At 45.5% G+C, this 12782-nt stretch overlaps 1 protein-coding gene across 1 annotated transcript in view; it reads left to right on the top strand.

Moving 5' to 3' along the window:
• The window catches only part of ITIH2 (inter-alpha-trypsin inhibitor heavy chain 2), a 30318-nt gene extending 18678 nt beyond the window's left edge, over positions 1-11640 (top strand). Inside the window, exons 13-21 of the mRNA XM_010001277.1 lie at positions 989-1174; positions 2159-2298; positions 2847-3019; positions 5778-5921; positions 8041-8154; positions 9189-9387; positions 10020-10192; positions 10922-11033; positions 11487-11640. Of these exons, the coding sequence (XP_009999579.1) occupies positions 989-1174; positions 2159-2298; positions 2847-3019; positions 5778-5921; positions 8041-8154; positions 9189-9387; positions 10020-10192; positions 10922-11033; positions 11487-11634 (1389 nt within the window). The 3' untranslated portion in view covers positions 11635-11640. The remainder of the gene's footprint in view (positions 1-988; positions 1175-2158; positions 2299-2846; positions 3020-5777; positions 5922-8040; positions 8155-9188; positions 9388-10019; positions 10193-10921; positions 11034-11486) is intronic.
• Positions 11641-12782: the final 1142 nt, after the last annotated feature.

The following is a 12782-nucleotide window of genomic DNA, read 5'->3' as shown; positions in this document are numbered from 1 at the left end:
ATTCTATGATTCTATGATTCTATGATTCTATGAACTTAAGTGCACCTAGTTAGTTTTTGTAGTATCTAAAATAGACACTTTACTGCTCTGTGTAGGATTTATATTCTATAAAATAGTCCTAACCACAAAAAAAACCCATCTGAATTAAAGTTAAGGCCTGGATTTTACCTCAGATCACTTCAGCACTAACAAGATTCCTAGACAGAAATGTTAAATTTTAAACCCAAATCTACCAGTGTAAGAAAAAGTTCAACTATAGGAGGCTATGGCTCCAAATCCATGAGCAGCAATTGCTGAGAAACATCCTCCATTCTCATTCTGTTTCTGTTCACTGGTTTTGTCACCTCTGCAGGCTTCTCATACTTCTTCTTTCCCAACACAGGTGTGATAGGACACACACAGGTGTGCTGGAACACATACTATCATGGTGTTCTGCCAAACAGAGCAGCTCTAGAGTGCAGTCCCTGGTATGAGACAGCCTCCACCCACAGCACTGCATGGGTACCTCTTTTCCCTCTCTGGTCCCATATCCTCAGCCCAGCTGTGCACACACCCCAGCTCATGTCAGCCAGGAACAACAAAGTCAGAAAAGTACAGAAGCAAACACAAGTGAGACACAGGTCTAGTTTTTGGCAAGAATTAGGTGGGAAGCCACTGTGTGTCTTACACAGTAGCCAAGAGCTGACCAAGCTGATGATAGATTCAGGCCCATATATGCCTGTGCTCAAGCCTTTCAGGTCTAGGAAGAACACAGGCCATAGGCTTCTGAACATCCTTTGACTTCTGCAACACTTGGACCAAATCTTCCTGATGCACCCCCTTACTAAGATCTAAGTATAAAGGCATCTGCATTCACTGGGACAAGAAAAGTCCCACTTGCCCATTAGGACTCCTGGTTTTGCCACCTGCTGTCCTTTCAGTGAGAGTGGCACATGGGAAATTAGCTTCAGGCACAGCAGACTCACTTGTCTGTCTCCCTCCCTTTCAGAACTTCTACAACCAGGTCTCCACCCCACTCTTGAAGAAGATCCAGTTCAACTACCCTGACGAATCAGTGTCAGATGTCACCCAAAGCAGCTTCCACAACTACTTTGGTGGCTCAGAGATAGTAGTGGCCGGGAAGGTTGACACGGAAAACCTGCAGCACTTGGAAAGCATCGTCACAGCAACAGCAGTGAGTGAGAGTGTCCCTGGGATACCTGCTCTTGGGGTTTGGGCTGGTTTATTCACCCATGTGCACAGTCTCCTTGCTGGAGATAATTGCCAGCAGAGTGTATTGTCCACTTGGGTGCTGGGTGGGACTGTGAAGGAATTCGGGGGAGGGCTGTCTAGCAATAGCTTCAAGTGCAGCCATGGGTAGCCCCTCCACACATCCTGCCAGAGAAACTTCCTTCAAATAGATGTACCACACAAACTTCAATTGCAAACCAGACTAAGACTATGGAGTCCTCCATTCATACTTTGTGAAGTTGCAGAGGAGATCCCCTAAGGTAGCTCCTTCCATGGTTGGACCTCCTGCTCTTGGGGGGTTCAAGCTGGTGGATCTACAGAGTGTCAAGTCCTAGCACTATCCTTTTATGCTCTGCCTTGTGGCATGTGTGAAGAGAGCTTCCCCATGTTTTCAGGGCTGCTCTTCCAGATGGAGTGGGATGGGGTGGTAATACTACATCCAGATCTTTCTGCAGAGGAACTGAAATATTCTCACTCTTGCAGGGCTTAGGAGTTGCCATTTGTTAGTTGTTGGAAAAAATAAAATATGTTCAATATTCTTCCCTGCCAAAAGACAGTGCAGCCCAAAGGTCTGTGGGAGAAAGTAGAATTTGGTTCCTGTTCCTCAATAGGAATTGAATGTGAAAAAGTCTGAAGGGAGGATAGCAGAGTTCTGCTAAGAGTCTCTTCTTCTGGCATGTGGTAGCACCCTCTTTGGCTATTGCTGACAGGTCCTTTTTCTGTTTTAATTCAGTCACAGAAATGTCTTTAACAATAGACTCTCTTGCTACAGCACCTCTCCCAGTGGCAGTCAGGCCAAAGGTGCTGGGACTTTCTGATCTAGAAGTCACCATGGGCAGAGCCAGAGTGGATCCTAAGAGGGGAAACTAAAGCCACCCCATTCTCCTGGCTCACCCTCCATTATCTTTATCTCCCATTGATTGTGTAGGCAAATGCAGAGCTGGTCATGGAAACCCTGCGAGATGTTGAAGAACTGGATGGCTTCATGAAGAAAGACAAATATGCAGATCCTGAATTCACTAGGAAGCTGTGGGCCTATCTGACTGTCAACCAGATGATGGCAGAGAGGTGAGGAGCGATGTGGTCTATGATGGGAGGGAAGAGAAGCTTGGGAGCAATCTGGTTCTCTCTGAGACCACAGCCGTAAAGTTGCCCTCGGTGGTTGAAATGGGTAAGGTAAACAAAACAAAATTAAGACGTGATATCTTCAGCCACATTCCTCCTGTTTTTAGTACTCACAGATATGAGGGACTAGAGTTTTGGAACAGTTAATTAGAGGAATAAGAGTCAAACAGACCTGGCTGTGGGGCTGAGTGAATGAAATGAATGAGAGATTTGCCTTATGAGCCTGAATGAAAGGTATGGAGAGGTTCAGGATGAGTCCCTTCTGAAGCAGAAGAGGTCTGCTAAGACTGAGGGATGGACTGGGCTTCTTTGAGCTCAAGCCAAACCTCACAGAAGCCAAAAATAGTCTTCTGGAGAGTGCATTCACACATCCCTCCCCCTTTTCTTGTGATACCCACGGGTTTGACTCCATGACCACTCTGTGGAAGAATTGTCCTGGCAGCTGCCCTGCAGAGCTGCTAACCATACCTTCTGTTTCATTTGCCACTCAGAAACACAGCCCCCACTGCAGCTTTGAAGAGGAACATCACCAAAACCATCCTACAGATGTCTCTTGACCATCATATTGTTACCCCCTTCACAGCCATGCTGATAGAGAATGCTGATCAGGATGAGATCATGCTGGCAGACCAGCCCAAAGACCCCAGAAAGGGCTGCTGCCCAGGTCAGTGTCCTAGTCTGTCCATTACTCTACCTCTGATTTTGGCTTTGTTCTTGTGTGAGAAGAACAACTGTGATTATTGTTTACTCCAGGTGTTTGTGCTTATAGGATAGGCTGTATTTTCAGCAAAAAAGTGACCAAGTCTTCAACCAGTTTGAGAACACTCTGTTATGCAAGAGTTCTTTGGAGCCATTGGCTTCAGAGAGGACTGAATGTGCCAACACTGCAATGGCAAGGTTTCCAGTAAGCCTACAGTGTCACAGGTTGAACTGTCTAGTTCCCTGCACAACTTACACTGAAGATGTAAAATTGACCAAACTGTATTTTATCACCACTATGAAGCCTTGGAAGCTTCCTAAGATTGTGATCAATCCACCACAAGCCACCATGGAATCCAAGTTGTTTTAACAACAAAGTCCCTAATTAATTACACCTCTGGATTATAAATCCATTCTGGGGTCCTTATATCTAGCCAAACGAAGCTTGTTCTGGTGGTACATCTGTGGTATATACCTATACAGTAGGGTCTGGAAGAGGTTGCCTGGAGAAGTTGTTGAAGTCCCATCCCCAGCAGTGTTCAAGGCCAGGCTGGATGGGACTTGGAGCAACCTGGTCTAGTGGGAGGTGTCCCTGCCCATGGTGGGAGGGTTGGAACTAGATGATCTTTAAGGTCCCTTCCAACCCCAGCCGTTCCATGAAAAAGAGAATTCAGTCTCAAAGCAGTAGCTGGTGACATCCCTGGGTGTCCCGCAGACCCAAAGACATCCCTGCAGAGCCGTCTGCTTCCCATGAAGGTGAAGAGCAGCTACTTTGCGCCCTCAGCCGTCAGAAATTTAAAAGCACAACTGTTGCTGACGGAAACACGGCCAGTGGGGCGGGAGTGTTTGCAACTGGTTGTGGAGGAAAGAAACAACTTAGGTTACAGCAACAGGTAACATCATCTATCCTGGTGTGTCACACTGGAAGTGATTGTGACCCTGCTGGAACTCCAGGATCATGTCCTGCATGTTCATTTTTCACACTCCTGGATAACTATAAAAATGGCCCCTCAATGAAATGGGGAGTTATGTCTGTCAGTTGTTACTTGTTGGTTCATTTATGATTATTTTCAATTTTAAAGTCTTCAGCTGAGTCCCAAAGAGAAATTAAATAGTTGTTATTTACCTGCATACTAAGGAGCATCTGCACAGCGCTCTTAGTCATATGGCTTAGTTTTAGGTAGTCCTAGGAGGAGCACAGAGTTGGACTTGGTTATGCTTATGGGTCCTTTCCAACTCAAGATATTTTATGATTCTATGATTTTGTGATTCTGTGGTTCTATGAATTCACAGCCACCAAAAAGTTCAGCACAGAAATAGCACATATTGCACTCACATATAATTAATTCCTTATATATGGCACCAGCTGACTAATTCAGACCATAATTATCTTGATTTCCATGATGCAGATGATTTAGGTGATTTTAATGTAGATTCTTGTGTCTTTGTGTTTGATGGAATAGTCAAAACTTAACAGCACTGAAATCAGGGTCAAGGCATTAGTGGGTTTCAGGGACAGTGGGACATGACTCTTGAACCTTAGCAGAGGACAGGGCTTGTAAAATGGTGTCAAAGGAAATCTGTGTTTAGGATTGTGCAAGATGTGGGTTGGACCAAAAAGCTGGCAGATACAAGGTGTGTGGAATGGGCAATCTGGAACAGATTTTTCTGTCTGTCCTGGAACAACTCCCATCAGAGCTGCACTGTCTCTCCTCATAGACAGAGCCGACCTCATCCACAGAAATCACACACTTTCTCAAGGATTGACTATTTGCTTTTTTATTGTGACAGACTTCTTGCAAAGCTGGACTGTGTGTGTGAGAGCTGCTTCATACAGAACAGTCTGTGAAATTTATGTGACCTGGAAACTCAGAATTCTCTGCCCATTTTTCAGTTCCTGTGTTGTCTGCACTGACTTCACCTGTAACTGTGCTTATAGAAGCAACATTGGCTGAATAAAAACAGCCTGTGGCCTGAATTAGGGGTTCCAGAAAGAAGATTCTAACATTTAGAAAATATAATTGTGCAATTTTCTGTCCTGCTGTTGTTTCCCAGCTCCTTTTTCCCCTTAGAGCAGGGTCAGCAGAGCTCTTGACATTTTCAACCCCACATATTCAAAGAAACCAAGTTTCACGAATCATGTAAGTTCATATTTCTTTATGAACTAAGTATGAGAGAAAAGCCACTTGTTACTTTCTCCTGCCTCCATCATGGCAATGGCAGAGAGACTCTAGCAGAAGGGGGTTGTTATAGTAAATACTTGCACTTACTTGCCACTCATGTGGGTCATCCTAGGGCAAGCAGAAAGAGTTCTACCTTTTCACAGGCACCTCAAAACTCAGGACCCAAGTCAGCAAAGCTTTCACCACATGCTATATTTTTAAAATCTAGCTTTTTATTTGGCAAAACACTTAAGCCCTTGCATCAGGGGCTTTACTAAAGTGGGGCCTGTTCACATGAATAAGAGTTAAAAAGTCAGGCTCCATTTTTCACCAGTAACTCATGGTTAGCTCAACTTCCCTGGTAAGTCATATTCCTCTGGTGGAGACATTGCAGTAAATCCAGCCTAAGTTCATTATACAAATCTGTCTGTTGTAAAGTGTTGTGTTTGCTTTATGTTGGTGTAATTACATCTGGCTCTGACCTACTGCAATACTTTAAGAAATTACACTATTAAATACATCAGCACTAACAAAACCCTAATTGTGGCTGTCATTTAACAGGTACTCTAGGATTAACTCCAAATGCACCTAATAATAATAATAACAACAAAGGTATCCCAGCCTGGGCCAATGTCACAGCTGTACCAGTCAGCTTCATGCCTGAGCAAAGGAGTCCTCCTGTGTCCTCTCTGAGTGTAAACAGAGGTAAAAGTTACAGTATTTCTCTGCAAAGAAACACATGACTACAACACTGAGAATAATAAACTGATACACAAGTAAACAAATTATATGATAAAATGTATTGGGCACTTTGGGATTTTCAGCTTCTGTGACAAGATGAAAAGCCCAATAATGAAGGAGGAGTTTATCAGGTGTCCTAATTGTTCTTGTTGAGGTTTCTGAATTGCTGTAAAAGCTCTACCTTTATTTAGGGGCTAGTCTACAAGAGAACAAATCAGCTGATGAGAACAGCTGATGAAGCTGCTTCACTGCTGTTGCAGAGGTGTGAAATGTCCTCCAGCCAGCCCCTGCTGCAATTCTGAGCAGGGCACAATCATCTGTGTCCCACCTCAGGCAAATATTTTTCAAATCCACCTAATGCCCAAGGATCATGCTTTTCTTTATAAAATGCTGAGTCATTTTTACTTGGAATAGATGAACCTGTAAAAATATGCTCTAAGGTACAAGCAGGAGACTACTTTAGATCCAAAAAAGATCCCAGTGACCCCATCTTCTGCTGCCTGTTTCCTCAAGGCTGTTCGCTGAGCCTCAGCTCAGTGCCTTCAGCTTCTCTGAGGTAGCAAAGCTCATGTAGAGCTACTACCTGTTGGAAATTGCAGACGAATGCTTGGTGGTAGATCAAAATCTCTGAATGTACTGATGACTGATGGATCCTGTTAATCTTTGGGCCTTCACCACAGTTTAATGCCTACTTAAACAAACCATCTGTGAGAACCATCACTGATAAAAGCAGCACGGCTGCAATAACTCAGGGAGTGTGTCTGTATCTGTGTATTTTCATGGCTGTCAAAGAGCTATCAAAGTCAGTCTCAGGATAACTCAAGTGTTCATCTAGGACTTTGGACAGTCAAGAAACTGCTTGGAAAAGGAGGTGAGCAAGGCAAAGCTACCTGTCCATCTTATATGTGCCTTTTGCATGGGAAATTCCTTTTGTTCCTGGAAATGTTGATCAGAACAGGCCTTGGCATCAAGTTGAAGATCAAGCATTTGGTGAGAATAAGGAAAAATTGAGGGATATGTTCAAGGCACTCATTAAATTCAAAAGCTTCAAGAGATTCAAAAGCTCCTTCACCCCTTGGAATATACCTACCCCACTGTTCCTGTGAGGACATCCCTGGTCAAGGGGGTAGGATTTATCTAGCACATAGGAAGACTTAAATACTTTCAAAAGTTGAGTAACACCAGGGAATGACTGGAAGCTGGCCTGGCTAGCCCCATCAACACTGAGTACAGGCTCTGAATGCTGATAGGGAGATGCCAACCACCACCAAACCAGCAAGAGCTGCGCAGTGCTTTGAACTTCAAGGTGAGATGGGAGGCAGCTACCTCTGTGACTGATGAAGGTGTTTATCTCATATGAAACCAATTTTAAAGAAGCTGTGAGTTTCAGATGAGTCCAGTACCACCAGAATGTTAAACATACTGTGAGCACAAGTCCTGGATTATATTCCTCAGAGATGTTGGCAGGCAGGATGTATTTTTACCCAAGATCAGTATGATGGTATGGACTTGAAACATGTCTGAGAGTTTCTTAGTTTGAGAGAGCGGTTTTCCCAGGAGTGTGTCAGTTCTAGAAACTGGCAACAGCTGGACATGGAGGAGCCTGAGTATTAGTTTTGAACAGAGGTGTCACTCAAGTTCTACTTTCTGTGTCTTAGGTTCTTTCCCAGATCTAGGCCTCAGAGATGTGTCCCAACCTGTTTGGTGTCTAGATGGGTCCTTGGTCTCACCTGCAGGCTAGCTTCCATCAGGAAGAAGTAAAGCTTGGCCTCCAGAGCTCCAGGTTGAGCCTATGGCACCCTAGTGTACAGCTGACCAGTTAAACCAGTTGTTCCCTGCATTTGGCAGTGCTCCTCAAGTCAGTAATGCCATGTCCTTTCCTTAAAGGGGGAAAATTTATGAGGAGAAGGTCTCTGAGGGGCTTTTCTGAGGAGCATCTGACCACTTCCTTCGCTACTGCAGGGGTGGAAAGGGCCCTCATCCTACTTGAGGAGCCTCAAAAAGTGCTTCAAAATCCTCCAGGGAAAGTGTCTGAGTCTTTGTTTACCAGCACTTCATATATTTTGGTATTTTTCTGTTTCAGTTGACAATGACCCACATTTCATCATACACCTGCCCAAAAGCCAGAAAAACATCTGCTTCAATATTGACTCAGACCCTGGGAAGATCCTAAATTTGGTTTCTGATCCTGGTACTGGTAAGGAAATAAAATAATGGTTTACTTTACAGGACACTTTTCTTCTCTCAGTTCTGAAAGGTGGTCAGACAGAGCAGGGGAAACACCTCTGGGGGGACTGTGTGCTAAGAGGAGTGTGGGCAGCAGGTTGAGAGGAGTGGTTACTTCTCTCCACATCTGGAATATTGTGTCCAGGTTGAAGCTTGTCAGTACAAGAAAGACGTTGACAAGGTAGTAGCCACCAAGATAATGTAAAGGGCTGAAGCACAGGGCGTACAAGGGAGAGGCTGAAACAGCTGGGATGGGTCAGTCTTAAGAAGACCCCCAGTGAATGTCATTGCTGTCTACAACCACCTAATCAGAAGGTAAAGATGGAGCCTGGCACATCTCCAAGATGCATAGCTAAAGGACAAGAGACAATAAAACCAAAACAGGTGAAATTCAGAGTAGGAGTGAGGGGAAAACTTTTTCACTGGCCCAACACTGGGAAAGGAACCAAGACAGGTGAGGAAGTCTCCATGATAGGTGAGGATTTCCCTCTCTCATTTGAACTTTTATAGACAAATGGGAAAGAGAGATACAAAGGAAAAAGAAAACCTAGAGGCATCCCTGGTGGCAGGAGAAAAAATGTACAATTATGCTCCAAAAGGAATCAAATGGATTCAGCCTCTTCTTCTCAGAGGGCTTTAGCATTTCTTTAACTTCTGGAGTATATATGAAAAGCAATGAGCATTTTGGAGCAGGTTAAGCTGGAAATGTGGTACCATTTATCCCCTGCCCAGCTGCCCTGTGCCTTTGCTCAGACAGCAAAGGACCCAGTGACTTATGAATCAGCTCAGTCTACCAGAGAGACCCAACACTGATCCCCACCAGATCGATATGCTTAGGGGTGAACAGAAGCATGAGGAGTGAATTATTCTCTTCTCTTGGCTGGCAAAATTGAGAAAAACAGGGAGGAGGAGCCTGTTTCTGCTGATCCTTGCTGAGATCAGAACTTCCAGTATCAAGCTGGTGTTTCCAGATTTGGGCAACATCTGCTTCTCTGCTCTTCACAGGAGTTGTGGTCAATGGGCAGCTGGTTGGGGCCAAGAAGCCTCAGAATAAAAAGCTCAACACATACTTTGGAAAAATCGGGTTTTACTTCAAAACCAAAGGCCTGAAAGTGGAGATCACCACAGAAACCATAACACTGAAAGATGGAACTTCTGGCGTCACGCTGACCTGGGCTGACACCGGGCACATCATTCGCAGACAGTAAGTGGCTCAGCATTTCTTGTCTGCCCTCACAAAACCACCTGCAACACAGCACTGGACTGACCCAGCCACAAGTGGGATCCAGGTCTCAGGGTGTCTACACGTGGGCAAATGGATCCTAGCTAGATGTCTGACCTCTTGCTATGATTAATGGAGTTAGACAGCAGGGCCAAGAGAGCAATTCAGTTGACTAGACACTGCAGAAAGTTGAGACCAGGATTCAGTTGCCTAAACACAAGCACCTGAGATTTGAGATACCTTCAGGGCTCCTGCCATGATGGAAGGCACATGCATGAGACCTTCACCTGCAGATTAACAGCTATTAGCCATGTTGGACACCTCACAGCACTAGACATCTGTTCAGGCAATGGGATCACTTCCAAAATCTCCATTCATTGTAGCAAGAGCTTAAATTTGTAGGGTAAGATTTGGCTGCCTGGACAAGGGCACAAAATGTCTGTCCTATCAGGCACCATCCTGCCAGTCTCCCAAGGCTGTGGGTTTCTCATGGATCCTCTGTCATACCTGCCAGTCCTGTGTAGTTGTTCTGGATGCCTGAGAGCATTTCAAGGGACCTGAGAACTTGTGTGTGAACAGCTGAACTGAGCTCTTCCTTGGTTCATCTCTGCTAGACTCCTCATATCTGTGAAGAAGGAAAGCAATGTTACTGTCACCGTGGGTGAGGAGATGTCCTTCTTGGTTTTGCTACACCGTGTGTGGAAGAATCATCCAGTTAATGTTGACTTCCTGGGAATCTACATTCCCCCTGAAAACCAGTTGTCTTCTGCAGCCCATGGGCTGATAGGTAAGGGCTGCAGGTCAAGTGGTGGGAAGAGCTGGGCACTAGGAAGGGTTTTTGCTGGATCTTTGAGTGAATTAATTGGTGCAAGTGTCCTGATGGGGAAGGCGTGAAAATTATTCAAATAGGAAAAAAAGGAGATTCCTGTGGTGTCCTGGAAGCCCCAAGGACACTGTAGAACAGGGACCAGGAAATTATTCCTGTCCCAGAGGGGTGGGTGTATTCTTCAAAAGAGGCCTAACTAGACTTGGTGCCTCTGACAGGGCTTTTCCAACCTGGCTAATCTGCTGCAGGCAGGGAAAATCACAAAATCACAGAATCACCAAGACCTTTAAGATCATTAAGTCCAGCCTAAGACCTAACACCACCACATCAGCCAGACCATGGCACTAAGTGCCACATCCAGCCTTTCCTTGAACACATCTACCCTCCATGCCCTGGACCCACCCAAAGCTCCCATTAAGATGTGGGAATCCTGAGCAGCAGAAGTTCTTTTCCCAAATACTATTCCCAGCTCCATTCTGCTTCACTACAAGAAGTTGGCTGGCTCAGAAGCAGAGCTTATTACCTTCCCAGAGTGGGTGATGTGATAACAATGGAAATGTGGTGCCCTGTGATCCATGCAGGATTTCCCTGCTGCAGCTACTCTGATTTTCCCAAAGTGCCCAGCAGCAGCTCACATGAGAGTCCCAAAGGTGAGGACATGCACAGAGCTTTAAACCTCTCTTTGATCAGGCCAGTTTGCCTCTGAACCAGAAGTGTTTATCCACCACCGAAGACCTGGGCAAGCTCCAGAGAAACCACAAGCCACCATGGAAGTGAAAGGCAACAAACTCACTGTTACAGGGTGAGAATAATGTGCTTTACTGCTCTCTTTCTAAACCTGACTCATTTCTCTTTTTAATGACAGCAATGACTATGAGCGTATTAACTCTCAATGATCTCAGGGGGGGAAATTGCTGTTTGCCCTCTGCTAATAAATTTGGTTTAGCTGCTGGCAAAACACTTGGGACAAGTTGGGTTCCTTCATATTTGCACATAAACAGTTCTGACTATACAGCTGCCCATCATCTGACCCTGGACAGGCTGTGTAAAAGCACCTGAGACTTGAACAAAAGGCCCACAAAGTCATAGAACTGTAAAACTCATTGCATTTTGGGGTTGTTTCCACCCTCTGCTGGTGGAAGTTGCACATGTCACCACTTCAGCAGAGCAGCGTCATGAATGAGCAGGATGATTGATGTCTTCTTGTCTAGCTGACATGTCATGACCTTCATTTTCGGTGGCCTGTTCCTCACAGGGGGCTGCAGAAGGACTACAGGACAGACCGTGTGCTGGGGACTGACGTGCAGTGCTGGTTTGTGCACAACAGCGGGAAGGGGTTCATAGATGGCAACTACAAAGATTACCTGGTCCCCCACCTCTACAGCTTCCTGAAGAAACCCTGAATTCTCCAACACAAAACCAGATTGGCACCAAAACAAATTTCTCTGCTCTTTCATGCCCAACTAGCCCTTCTGAACAGGCACCCTCAGCCTATCAAGTGAGACTGACCCAAGGCGACTTCACCTCCATTTGCTTTAGAAATGATCAGTGTTTCAAAGCAAAGTTAACTCCCTTTTCTGTTAAAAATTGAAATCTGTAATAAAGTTACAGCCTTGGTTGTAGTAGGTGTCTTGCACTTGCTGGCTCTGATTTAATGGATGGAAAACTCCATTAAAAAATTCACAAAATCACAGAATGTAAGGGGTTAGAAGGGATCTCTGGAGATCCTCTAGTCCAATGCCCCTGCCACAGCAGGATCAGCTAGAGTAGGTCACACAGAAACATGTCCAGGCAGGTTTTGAATGTCTCTAGAGAAGGAGACTCCACAACCTCTCTGGGCAGCCTATTCCAGTGCTCTGTCACCCTAACAGTGAAAAAGATTCTCCTTATGACTACATGAAACCTCCTATGGTCCACCTTGTACCCCTGGCCCCTTGGCCTATCATTGGACATCACTGAACAAAGCCTGGCTCCGTCCTCCAGACGCTCACCCTCTACATATTTATAAACATTGATGAGGTCACTCCTCAGTCTCCTCTTCTCCAAGCTAAAGAGACCCAGCTCCCTCAGCCTTTCCTCATCAGGGAGATGTTCCACTCCCTTAATCATCTCTGTGGCTCTGCCCTGGACTCTTTCCAGCAGTTCCCTGTCCTTCTTGGACTAAGGGGCCCAGAACTGGACACAATATTCCAGATGCAGCCTCACCAAGGCAGAACAGAGGGGGAGGAGACCCTCCCTTGACCTACTAACCACCCCTTTTCTAATACACCCCAGGATCCCATTGGCCTTCTTGGCCACAAGGGCACATTGCTGGCTCATGGTCGTCCTCCTGTCCAGCAGGACACGCAGGTCCCTTTCTCCTAACCGGCTCTCCAGCAGGTCAGCCCTCAACCTGTACTGGTACCTGGGGTTGTTCTTTCCCAGATGCAAGATTCTACACCTGTCCTTGTTGAACTACCTTAAATTTTGCCCTGCCCAACTCTCTAGCCTGTCCAGGTCTTGCTGAATGGCAGCCCAACTCTCTCTCTGGTGTGTCAGCCACTCCTCCCAG

Source organism: Chaetura pelagica, unplaced genomic scaffold, assembly GCF_000747805.2.
Source record: "Chaetura pelagica isolate M959 unplaced genomic scaffold, ChaPel_1.0 scaffold66, whole genome shotgun sequence".
NCBI classification, from domain to species: domain Eukaryota; kingdom Metazoa; phylum Chordata; class Aves; order Apodiformes; family Apodidae; genus Chaetura; species Chaetura pelagica.
Note: the sequence above shows the minus strand (reverse complement) of the source record. Positions and strands in the feature narration are given on the sequence as shown.